Source organism: Gastrolobium bilobum, unplaced genomic scaffold (genome assembly GCF_033153095.1).
Source record: "Gastrolobium bilobum isolate Gb01-03AN ecotype WA unplaced genomic scaffold, APGP_CSIRO_Gbil_v1 utg6974, whole genome shotgun sequence".
Classification (NCBI taxonomy): domain Eukaryota; kingdom Viridiplantae; phylum Streptophyta; class Magnoliopsida; order Fabales; family Fabaceae; genus Gastrolobium; species Gastrolobium bilobum.
The window spans coordinates 114,616-127,727 of NW_026897472.1; the positions used below are offsets into that span (position 1 = coordinate 114,616).

At 35.3% G+C, this 13,112-nt stretch overlaps 1 protein-coding gene across 2 annotated transcripts; it reads left to right on the forward strand.

Annotated features, from left to right (window-relative positions):
• The first annotated feature begins 506 nt into the window (after window positions 1-506).
• LOC133307207 (prohibitin-1, mitochondrial) lies at window positions 507-4,310 on the forward strand. 2 transcript variants are annotated; one of them, XM_061507678.1, is made up of 6 exons: window positions 507-618; window positions 1,070-1,254; window positions 1,514-1,630; window positions 2,696-2,866; window positions 3,274-3,486; window positions 3,919-4,310. In XM_061507678.1, the coding sequence occupies exons 2-6, from the start codon at window positions 1,078-1,080 to the stop codon at window positions 4,108-4,110; spliced, it is 870 nt and encodes a 289-aa protein (XP_061363662.1). In that variant the 5' UTR covers window positions 507-618; window positions 1,070-1,077; the 3' UTR covers window positions 4,111-4,310. The 2 variants fall into 2 exon arrangements, with proteins under 2 accessions (XP_061363662.1, XP_061363661.1); XM_061507677.1 differs by lacking the exon at window positions 507-618 and adding an exon at window positions 711-849.
• Window positions 4,311-13,112: the final 8,802 nt, after the last annotated feature.

Sequence of the window (13,112 nt, forward strand, 5' to 3'; positions counted from 1 at the left end):
AGTTTTAGAGGATTGGAACAATCTTGCCCCCACAAAAAGGGAACGCAATCAAGCAATTAAAGTGCATTTGGTACATAAACAGCATTTGGTACATAAATAAAGAAAAAAATATTTATCCTTTTGAATGACACAATTTATATCTTTTCACTTTTTACAAAGAAGTGAGATTCACACTTTTATTTTTTTTGTCAACTCTCTCTCCTCCTTTATCTATCTTTTAAAATGACACAACTTTACATCTTTAAAATAAGTATACTTTGACCATAAACAAATGTGGGCACGTTTTTTTTTTTTTTTTTAGAGAAAGAGTGCATTTGGTACGCAACTAATTTTCATGGAAACAAAAAGCAAAGTAAGAAGGAGAATGAAATGGATTAGAACAAATTTATACATTGCCATTATTAGCTGATGTCATTTAATTTATCATGGGCCGTCGGCCTATCAGCATCCACCGAACAAAAGGCCCAACCCAATTCTCTCTCTCTCTTGTTCGCACAGGCTAAAAACCATTGGGGTTTTCTTGTAGGAAAAGTTTAAACCCTACAAAAAAGCTGCATAAACCCCACTATCACAATCCCTTCCTCTCATCGGCACCGATCGAAATTCGAAATTTCCAAGGTTTTTATATTCCTCTCCATTTCTCTTTCCATCTCCATTTCCTTCATTTTCTGTTTGTTTACTTGCAAAATCTTCTAGGATTCAAATACAAACTAGCTTGGTGTTTCATTTTTGTTTTTATCCAAATTGTTCAGAGATTTCGGAATAATCGATTAACATTTTTCCCCTGGATTTCTGTCTTCGTTTGCTTCTTAACCTGTGGCTTTTGCATTTGATTCTGAGAAATTTCAGGTAGTTCCTTTTTTATTTTCTCTCTCTCTCTCTCTCTCTCTCTCTCTTTTTTCGAGTTCATTGATTTCTGGTTGTGTTTTTTTACATGTGTGCGTGTTAAATCTGTAACAGAGGTTATGCCATTTGCATTTTCAGGGTTGGCATCTTTTCTGATTTTGCAATTTCATCATCAGCTGGGGCTGAACTGTGCTGACCGTTTGATTTGTATTTTTCTCTTCAGTTACGAAAATGAATCTAAGGAACGTGAAAGTTCCAAATGTTCCAGGTGGTGGTGCTGCCTCTGCGCTGCTGAAGCTGGGAATTGTTGGTGGGATTGGCTTGTATGCAGCTGCTAACAGTCTCTACAATGTTGAAGGAGGGCACCGAGCTATTGTTTTCAACCGTATAGTCGGTGTCAAGGACAAGGTCATTTTTTGGCTTTTGATTGTTTTACATTAAAAATAAATAAATAAAGAAAATGGTTTGCTCATTCCTGCATTACTCTGCTGCTGATGGTTGTTACACTCATGCTGCCTATGACTGTTGTTTGATATCTTTCTAAAGAACTATTTAGCTTCTCCTTTGTTTTGATATAAGTTTAGTCATGGTTTGATTTCTCCATTTTGTCAATTTAATTTCTGTTCTGTTGTCGGTATTAAAATTGATATCTTTGGTTGATTTGCAGGTCTATCCTGAAGGGACACACTTTATAATTCCATGGTTTGAGAGGCCGGTCATCTATGATGTCCGTGCACGACCACATCTAGTTGAGAGTACAACAGGGAGTCATGATCTCCAGATGGTAAATATTTTTGCTAAGACTGTGTTGTCACTAAGATATGGTTTTAGTATAAACCTTCTCCTGTCCCCTTCCTCCAAAAGAGAATTCCGATCTTGATCACATTTTATTCTTAGAAATGAAGTTGATTATCTTTATTTTTATTGCTTTCCGCTGGATTTACAAAAGGACTTCTCCATTATTAGGGGTTGTTTAGGCATTTAGTTTCTCTTCTTTCTGATGACATGTTTATGTGGACTTCATTCTGTGTCATTCTGTTATATGCGTTATTCTTACTGCACCACACTGTAGTTAACAAATTAATATTCTCAATCCGGAGGTTTTTTCATTTTTGTTAAACCATTGACATAATTGCCATGAATGTGAAACAGAATTGCATTCTGATGGTAAAAGGTCCATTGATATTAAGCTTTTGCACAAATGCTATTTTTCTATTTCTAAATTATAGGATGAAATGTATATTTTCGATGTCAAAATTTATATTTTCAAGTTCAAATGATAATAGTTAATAACATAATTGAATCTGTTGGAATTTTGGCTCTTTCATCTAGCTGTATACATTCCAATCGTCCATCTCAATTTTCATTTCAGCTTAACAACTTTATCACCGGTGCTCCTTAAAGACTATTTCAAATCTAAAATGATGTAAACAGATTTCCATCACCTCCCATGTGGTGTTTTAAAATTATTTATTTCTAAAATTTTGAAGCTATAAGACATCTGGTGTTTGAAGTCTGAATATCTTATGGCTAATGCTCCATCAAAAACCCTCAACCTTTTCCAAGTTTAGCTTCTGTTCCTAACAAATGAAGACATCTGTAATTCTGCATCCATTTCTCCCCACACAATCTGCATGATGTCCTTTCTCCCACTTTCCTAAGTTGTTCTATGCCTTATGTAGCACTTTGAAATTCTGTGAATGATATAAAGTTGGAAGTTTTAATTAAATAGTTTCTGGGTCAAAAACATGTTTTGGTTTCGGAAAACTGATTTCGAACATTTCGTATCTTAAATATTTAAACACGCACAATCTCAACCTTTTTCTAATTGCATATACATGTTATACAGGTGAAAATTGGGCTTCGAGTCCTTACTCGTCCTCTGCCAAGTCATTTACCTACTATTTATCGGACCCTTGGAGAGAATTATAATGAAAGAGTTTTACCTTCAATTATACATGAAACTTTGAAAGCTGTGGTTGCCCAGTACAATGCCAGCCAGCTTATCACTCAGCGAGAGGTAAGGAGCAAAGCTTGTCTGTTTGATGCATGAAAACTCAAATAACTATTTGAACAAGGTAGCTTGTTGTTGAGATGTCTTTTTTCAGTTGAAGGTGTCAAAATGTTAAATAATTTTTGTTTCTACACTTAATAGAAGCCCAATTCTAACATTTGTCCTTGAAAATGTTCTGCTGAAATTAATTCATCTTTACCCGCTATCACAAATCACAATCTGTGTTACGTTGTCAAAGTCAAGTTGTAAGGATGATTTATTGTCATATGAACTACGGATGTAGTATTGGTTCTTTAATATTGTTCACATCCCTCCTAATTTCTTGTGGTTTAATGCAATGTTTTATTTGTCGAGTTGAAAAAATTAATTCTAGAACAAAGAAAGTGTGTTTTAACTGACCTTAGTCTTTGTAGGCTGTTAGTAGGGAAATCCGGAAGATTCTGACTGAGAGGGCAGCTAATTTCAATATTGCCCTTGATGATGTGTCAATTACTAGTCTGACCTTTGGCAAGGAGTTTACTGCTGCAATTGAAGCCAAGCAAGTGGCTGCGCAAGAAGCTGAGAGGGCTAAATTTGTTGTGGAAAAAGCTGAGCAAGACAAGAGAAGTGCTGTAATTAGGGCACAGGTAAGCAGAATTTCTTAATGCATAGACACAGTTACTGCTTGAGTGCTTGGTACAAGTTTCTGCAAAAAAATTCCAATGTGTTTCGTATACAACAGAAACAGTGTTATTTGCTGGGTTAGACTATACTGCCATTGTTCTAACTGGATCTTGTTCTAAAACCCAACCTGGAAACTCATGGAAAAAATAATGATCATTTTGTTCTCTAGCTCATGGTTTGGGTTCTTCTTTGGTAACAAATAACCAGTGACCTTGTTCATAAAACTTCCTGTAAAGTTTAGTGTGAGACTTTAAGTGAAGTGGTATATATAGTTTGCTTTTGCTATTGCCATTTTGTATATTAGACCAGTATTTATCTGCATTACATATCAGACCACTTATGCTTCTTAAGTATTAACTTCCCCCTGATCTTTCTTAAACCCCTTTAATCAACAGGGTGAGGCAAAAAGTGCCCAATTGATCGGGCAAGCTATCGCCAACAATCCAGCTTTTATCACACTGAGGAAGATAGAAGCAGCAAGAGAGATTGCACATACCATATCTAATGCAGCAAACAAGGTTTACCTGAATTCAGATGATCTGTTGCTGAATCTTCAGGAGATGAATTTGGAGCCAAGCAGAAAGTGAGCCTGTTTGTGATTCTCTTTAGTTTTTAAATATGAAAACATTCAATTTCAGGATGTATGTTTTTTCAAAAGTCGTGCAGTTGGCTTGACCAAATAACTGAATGGTAGCCTTTTTAAATCTTTGGTAAAGGGATTATTTGAGATCCAAAAACATTTTTAATGTTACATAAAATGGAATAGCTTCAGCTATTGAGTCGGCATCCTGGTTTTATTTTGCTGTCTCAAATTAAGTTGGATTGTTGATTTTTTTGTTTTGTTTTGTGATTGTTAACTGATGATTTAGACAATATATGCCCAATGAGTAATGAGAATATTAGTTGAAGTAATTTGCGAAATAGTAAATTAAGAGATGTATGTGGTAAATGCTTAGAGGTGTCAAAATGGGTTGAAGTCCGTGGATGAGTTCGTAAAGCATTATATTTGATCCTAATCTATTAGAGCCTTTTTGTGGTACAACCTTTTTTAGCCCTAACCCTCAAAGCCCTATAATCTAACGGATTGGGTTAGGGTTGGTCCGCGGGCCAAATTTTTTCTTTCATCAAAATTTTTATTATTTAAAAAACTAAAAATTATATAAATTTAAATATTTATAAATATAAGTAAAAATTGTTGTGAGTTTGATGGAGAATATAAGAGAAAGTGAAATATAAAAGAAAGGAAAATGAAGTGTAGAAAAAAAAAAAAAAGCATAAGATAGGAATAAGTATGAGCAAAGAATTCTATATAAGGACATATTTTAGATGCATTTTTAAACATGGAAGTCATGAAAAAACAAAGAGTCACATGTTATGAACCATGTAAAAGGTCATTCATAATTCATGTGAAATGTCATTCATAATTCATGTAAAATGTCATCCATAATATTTTACAATACTTCATTGGATATATTTTATAATTCAACACATCATTAGTATGATGATTATATAATATATCAAAGGTCATGAAAAACAAATAGTCACGTATTATAAACCATGTAAAAGTTCATCCATAATATTTTACAACAAAAATGAATTTTTCAGCGGTGATATGTTTTAACAGAGATTTTCATCTGCGCGTCAATAAAAATAAAAATTTTCTATTGACATCTAAACATATTATACATTCAAATTTGTATTGAAACATTGTATACAGTGCACTTTAGTAATTTTGTGGATAATAATAACTAAAAAGTTTTTTGTACCTGTAGTAATTAATGAAAATCAATTATTTTACTTTCAAATATATAGCATGCTAAGAGCCCTAATTCAATATTGGTATTAGGATAATTTTTCCACATTACTTTTAGTTTTTCACTATAATTGCTATATTATGTTATTACTCCTGGTGAGAAAATTTTTATTTGATAGAATCATTTAATAATGAATTTAGTAAAAGTAGTAACTAAATTTTCACTTATATTAAAATTTTGTTTACATTTTCACTTGTATATTTGTGTACAAATATTATTTTATTTAAAAAAAATTACAAAAAATTAATAATTTGTATAAAATATGTTAAGAAAGTGTTAAATATTTATTTGTTAAAATATTTTATAATGTATTGAATATGATAAAAAATTATGAAATTATAATTTTGAATGGCCCGCGGGCTGATTCTAACCAATAGGGCTTTTGGCCCGTGCAGACCTTTATTATTGAGGTTCATTTAGCCCTGCGAGCTTTTTGGCCTTAACCCACATGAGCTAGGGCCAAATGGGATGAGCTGGCCCATTTTGACAGCTCAAAATTGCCTTATAATTGTTAAATATGGTTTGTTGAGAATACTTGGTAGAGGAATTATATATGGTTACCTGATACTTGGATTTTATTTTTTCTTTGTTTATATATTATAGGGTTCGCTTTTTCTGCAGTTACTGCAGATAAATTATCTGCAATAAGCCCAATACTACGTCGTTTTGGGGCAGAAATCATGGTGTTTTTATAATTTTAATTTATTTCAGGATTATTATAGTGTTTATAATTATAATTTTTTAATATTTCAATCCCAAAACGATATCGTTTTGAGAGTAAATGCAAATAACTTATCTTCAGTAACTGCAGAAATATTTTTCTGTATATTATATGTGGTTATCATATATGACTTATTTTTATACCTACAAAAGTTATATATGTTTGCATTCCAATATAACATTTTTATGTATTTGAACATTTTATGGTTTTCTATGTATAAAATATAAGTTTTTATATATTAACCAGGGTTATGCGGTTCAACCCATAACTAGAGGTGGCAAAGCAGGCTGTCCGCCCCGCCCAGTCAAAAAGCGGGTTGACCCGCCCTGCCAAGCCCGTGACATTTTACACTACAAATGAAAAAAAAAATCAGCCCGGGCGGGCTGGCGGGAAGCAAGTTTGAAAAACTCAGCCCGCCCCACCGGGTTGGGCCCATTTTGCCAGCTCTACCCATGACCCATCGGTTGAGCTAGTGACCCAGTTGTTGGATAAGTTACTTCTTATACATAACACTTACGGAATATCTAAGGGGGGGGGGGGGTGAATAGGTGTTTTTACTTTTTCAAAAAAATATTTGCTAGTACATCTTTAAATTTGTGAAGTTTAGACAAAGTTGAAGTTATCAGTTCAAGCAGCACAACAACACAATTAGATTGACTTTCCTCAAATTATTTTACAAAAACCAATTCAGTTAACAATCACACAATATAACGATTTTACTATTTTACTTAATGTCCCTATATGCTCTATAAATTTCTATATGATGTATAACAGTAGAGAACATACCTGGCCTTTTATACAGAGAGTACTTGCAGCTTAACTCTCTTATACAAATCAGAAAATGATTAGTATCCAATGATCAGAAAAACAATTAAATATTACAGTACTTATATCAGAATAATAAATCTACTACAACACTTTTAATACAACAAATAATCGCTACAACACTATTATATCAACATAAAACTATTATAGCACCTTGAAACCAGAAACAATGTTACTTTCAATCTCTATACAGAAAAATCATAATTTAAATCAGTCAGAGAGAAAGGCACATGATATATCCTGATTCATACCCCTTAATGCATTGAGATGTTACGTCCAGACTGAAGTACCCGTTGATATTTTATTGATTAAAAACAGTGCTCTACAAACACACTTCTCACACACAAGCAATTAAAACATCCAAAAGTATCCTAGTGCCTACATTGCTTTAAGCTCTAAAAATTCTCTCAAACTGAACCTAAGAGTTCACCAACTCCTCTTAGACTAGAACTCCACACTCCCTAGTGGATTCTTGAGGCTCCAAGCCTTGAGACACACTCTCAAGCCAAGCAACAAGGTCACCAACCCTCTTAGTTGGACCCAACACACCTAGGACAACTCTCACACACACAGGCACAACACTTTAACTCACAATACAATATTCAGAATTATTCTCAAAAATAAAATTCAAAATTGTAGTGTCCTATCACACTATATATATCATATTAAGCACAATCAAGCTCCATAAATTATATGATATGCAAATAATCAAGATTATGAAATATGTGTCAAAAACCCTAAGATTATAATATCAAGGAACCTGAATATGTCTCAATAAAGCTCTGAATCAATAAATCAATGCAAGGAATTTAAGTTTCAGAATATACCACAATAAAACCTAAACTTCAGATCTGAGTTGATTTCATAAGAGACTCCAAATTTTAGTGTACAAACCGGAGAGGTGTGGATAGGATTCTTGAATTTTTGTTTCCAAGAAAATTTTCAAATGCCCCAATGAAACATCAACCGCAAATCCAAGATGAAGAAACTATTTTCTTACAGAACCATATTTTTCTCCAACGCAATTTTTCTCCAAGAAAATGATGCAGCCACCACGAAGAATGATGAAAGAGGATTGACGATTTTAGCGCTAAAAAAAATACCATATCTTCTTTTGCTCAAAGAGATGCACAAACTCGATTCTTTCTTTTTCTTTTGATTGATGGGTAGAACAAGGAGAGAGAATGTTTTTTTTTCTTTCAAATGGTTAATGAAAAAAAAAAGGGGCTCAGCGTGTAAAGACGAAGACGAAGAGTAGTACTAGTCGTGAAAAACCAAATTGATTCGAAGTAAGAAAAAAAGTAAAGGTGGTTCCTTTTTATTATTTTTTATTACTTTCTTTTGTTTTCAAGACAATTAACCCACATGAAATTTTTGGAAACCGAAATCTAATTGATTTCCTTTTTCAAATTTGAAAAGATGCATTTCATACATGGTAAAGCTACTACTGCTTTTCACGTGACAGTAAATTATTTTTATATAAATGATTCAGTTTTTATTTTTTATTATTATTATTACAAGACTAACCCACGTGATAAAATAATGATGAAAAACGTAGTGTTATGGTCTTTAATTGCGTGATCACTTTCATTTCAAATATAAAAAGCTACTTTTAGATTTTATGTTACATGATATATTTAATTGATTTACTTTTTGTTTCATTGTATTAAAACTAATTGTTAATGACTTAAATTTTATTTTTAAAATTTGTTTATTTGTTTTTACTTTTTGTATTTTTAACCCATGATAATAAAAAAACTATTTATTACTTTTACTATGAAATGCATGGAGCTAAATGCATGTAATGTAATCGAGCTTAGGATGACATTTTGTGATATAATAAAGTGTGATATAAAAATCTAACCTATTTAAGTTGTTATGCTTCCATGTGTCTTCAAGCTGCATCTTCAAGTTAGACTTCTTGTAAATCCTTTGTCATCATCAAAATATATATGCATTTCATAATACTTAGAAGGTATTCAATCTCCCCATTTTGATGATGGCAACAAAAACTCAAATTGAGACAAGTAAGGGTTAGTAGCATAAAATATTAAAGAAATGTAATCACATATTTCCCCTAAATACATGCATGCCGAAAAAGATTATTCTAATTTAGAGTATGTCATACATATATTCTCAATTTGATAATGATAACATTTTCTCCCATTTTGACATTATCAAAACCAATTATTACATCGAAGAACATATATTAGCTATAGCATATGTCTCTAAGTAAATGGATCATTTGACAAAGCTAACAACTAATAAAACTATGTTTGAATCAATTTGCAACATTTAAACTCAATCAAGTGACAAAGGTACATGTTTTTATCAAGTCATATAAAAGTCACTTATGCAGCAGATATTTTAGAACAAGCTAGTATCACATATATCAAGTGATACCAATTAAGAACAATCTAGCTAATATAGAGTGATTAAGGCACTATTAAATGTGTACTAAGGACATTAAAAAAAATGTCTAATAGAAGTTCATTGTCTTTTACCGCTTATCAACGTGTCAATCTAATGCATCTTTACAAAATAGTCTAAGGGGTTATTCAAGTTAGCCAGCATCTTCAATTTGACCTTCATCTTTTCATTCATTTCTAATTTCTCTCAAACACCTACAACACCATCTTCCACACTTGCCTTTTTCGGCACATTAGCAAGATCAAGGCAATCATCAAATAATACAAGTAATTGCAATTAAAGATAACTTATTCATGTTTACCAAAAAAAAAAAAGAAAGATAACTTATTCATGATTGATAATAGGCATTATTTGAGAAAGATAAATTGAAACAAGCTTGTTGTCCTATTTGCACAGATTTAAGAGTAAGAGTCAAACTAGGCCTTTTCAACTTTATACGCAGGTAATGCATGAAGTAAATTTTCTATCCATACATAGATCATTTATATTGAACATGTATAATATAAGATATGTAAAAAATAGTCCATATATGTCATATTAAATACCAAACAACAACTAATAATAATGTGCAAAAAGATTTATCACTTAAAACAGTCCATGCCACATGATGCATACATGCTCACTATCTTTTCTTAGCAATATATATTATGTTCTTAAACTTTTGGTTAATGAACATGCTAGATGTGTTAGGTTGAAGTCCATAAGATGTAGCAACCCCAGGACCCCAGCTAACTAAGACCATGCCCAATCGTGTTAAGCGAAGGCCCAATTACCTAACGGACTACTGCTAGTGCTCTTTGAGCCCATGGAAACATAAATCCTTTAATTCAGCTTTTATAATTTCCTTTATGTAATTTCTTTTATGCACTCAGAAAAGCGTTGTAACAGAAAAGGATATAGCCCATGAGGGGCGTGGGGAATAGAACATAAAATGTTTGACAATCTCTCTCTTTTCTCTCTCACTACTCCTTCTTCTCTCTTTTCTGTTATCTGAATCTAGATCTGAAGAATCACCCTTACAATTGGTGCTTTCATTGCTCCTCATCCTACCTGCTCATGGCGGAAAATACGCGTTTAAGGGATTTGCAGCAGCGCCTTGACACCTTGGAGACTCAATTTCGCTCAGCGGAATTAGCCAGAGAACAACAGTACCTAGGGTTACAGGAATCCCATTCCAACTTACAAGAATTGCAACACACTATGCAATCCTCTCACGAGCGGCTCCATCAGGATCTGACACGTTTGATTGACTTACAGGAATCATCCTCAGGCGGTGTTCCTCTTAACCGTGGCATTTTGGGATCTGGAGCACATGGCCCTTCTGACCACGTCAGATCTCGCCAAATTAAGTTGGAATTTCCCCGATTTGCTTCTGGCGACCCTACTACATGGATTATTGCTGCTGAACGGTATTTTACTTTTTACCAGGTCCCTCCTACTGATCGTGTGAACTTGGCTGCTTTTCATTTAACTGACCCAGCAGATAGCTGGTTTTATGGGTCAGATCAGAATGGTTTACTACCTGATTGGAGATCTTTCTGCACTGCTCTACAACGTCGTTTTGGACCTTCCGAGTTTGAGGATCCGGCTGCCTCACTATTTCGCCTCCATCAATCTGGTTCGATTGTTGAATACCAATCCGCCTTTGAGAAACTGGTTAGCAAAGTTCCCGGGTTATCCGCTACACTCTTACGTAGTATCTTTATTTCTGGCTTAAAACCACATATTCGTCGTCTTATCCTCACCCAACGCCCCCATGACTACCATGCAGCCTTTTCCTTGGCCAGAATTTACGAAGATCAGGCCCACGATTCAAAACCGTATCGTCCCTGGATAAATTCCCAAAAATCCATTTCGCCAGCCCAATCCACCATTATACATAACCCTTCCACCTCCCTTCCATCCCCTTCCCAGAATCCACCACTACCTGCCATACCTATTCGCCGTTTGTCTCCGGCAGAAATGCTTGTGAGAAGAGAAAAAAATTTGTGCTATAACTGTGACGAGAAGTATTCCTTTGGTCACAAGTGCAAAGGCAAAGCTGCCCTTCTCTATTTAGAAGGTACTGATGAGGAAGTTCTTCCAGATCCTCCAGAGATACTTCCCGCACCCTTACCTCATGAGATTGAACCAGAAATCAGTCTCAATGCGTTACTTGGTAATCATAACCCACGGTCCTTTCGATTGGAGGGTACCATCAAGGGCAAACCTGTCCAGATATTAGTTGATGGGGGTAGCACCCATAATTTTATCACTGAACGTGTGGCCACATTTCTTGATTTAACCATTCACATGATCACTCCGTTTCAGGTTCATGTTGGTAACGGTGAGGCACTAACGTGCACTGCTTCCTGTCCCTCTGTTCCTATGCTTTTGCAGTCCCAACTTTTCACCGTTGATCTCTTTGTTTTGGACCTGAAAGGGGTGGATGTTGTCCTTGGGGTCCAATGGTTGGCAACCTTAGGACCTATAATGACAGACTACTCTACTATGACTATGTCCTTCTCCAATGCGGGCTCCACTGTCACATTACATGGTAATCACATCACTGGTCCTACTTCCATCTCTGCCGCCCAACTGCAGAAGCTGGTGACTCAGCACTCCATTTCCTCTTACTTATGTGCCTCGCTAGCAACCTTATTCCACCAGCTACCTTTCCCTTGCCCTTACCCACAAATATACACGACATCCTCACCCAATTCCAAGACGTCTTTCCGGATCCTAAGTCCCTACCCCCTGACCGCTCCACCAACCATTCTATTAACCTGTTATCCGACTCCAAGCCCATCCAAGTTAGACCCTATCGCTAACCTCATTTCCAAAAGGCTGAGATTAAGAAAATGGTAGGGGAAATGCTTGAGTCTGGTACAATACAACCCATTCACTCCCCTTTTAGTTCGCCAGTCCTTTTGGTCCGTAAAAAGGATGGCACATGGCGTTTCTGTGTGGACTACCGTGCTCTCAATGCCCTCACGATCCCAGATAAATTCCCCATTCCTACTGTTGATGAATTACTGGATGAACTTCTTGGAGCTCAAATATTTTCTAAATTGGACTTAAGATCTGGGTATCACCAGATCAGAATGAAGCCTTGCGATGTGCCTAAGACTGCTTTCAGGACCCATAGTGATCACTTTGAATTTTTGGTGATGCCTTTTGGACTCTCTAATGCCCCATCGACCTTCCAAGCCACCATGAACCATGTCTTCACACGTTTTTTACGTCGATTCGTGGTCATATTTTTTTATGATATCCTAGTCTACAGCTCTACCCTCCAAGATCATGAAGACCACTTGTTGCAAGTGTTACAAACACTGCGTCACCACAAATTCTTTGCTAAGCTCACTAAATGCTCTTTTGCTGTGCAGGAAATACAATTTCTAGGTCACATTGTTTCTGCTGCGGGTGTCTCTCCAGACCCCTCTAAGGTCCAAGCGGTCCAACAGTGGCCCACCCCCCAATCGGTTACTGAATTACGGGCTTTTCTTGGTCTATCTGGCTATTATTGCCGTTTTATTAAGGGCTATGCTATGACAGCCGCTCCCCTCACCGACTTACTGTCCAAAGATGCTTTCGTGTGGACAACAGAGGCGGGTCAGGCTTTTGATTCTCTCAAGCGGCTGCTTACCACGGCTCCTATACTAGCCTTACCTAATTTTTAATTACCTTTTATAATGGAGACAGATGCCTCAGGTGTAGGTGTCGGTGCAGTGTTATTACAGGATAATCATCCGATTGCTTTTTCAGTCGGAAATTGTCTGTTAATGCAATCTAAATCCACTTATTTTCGAGAAATGTT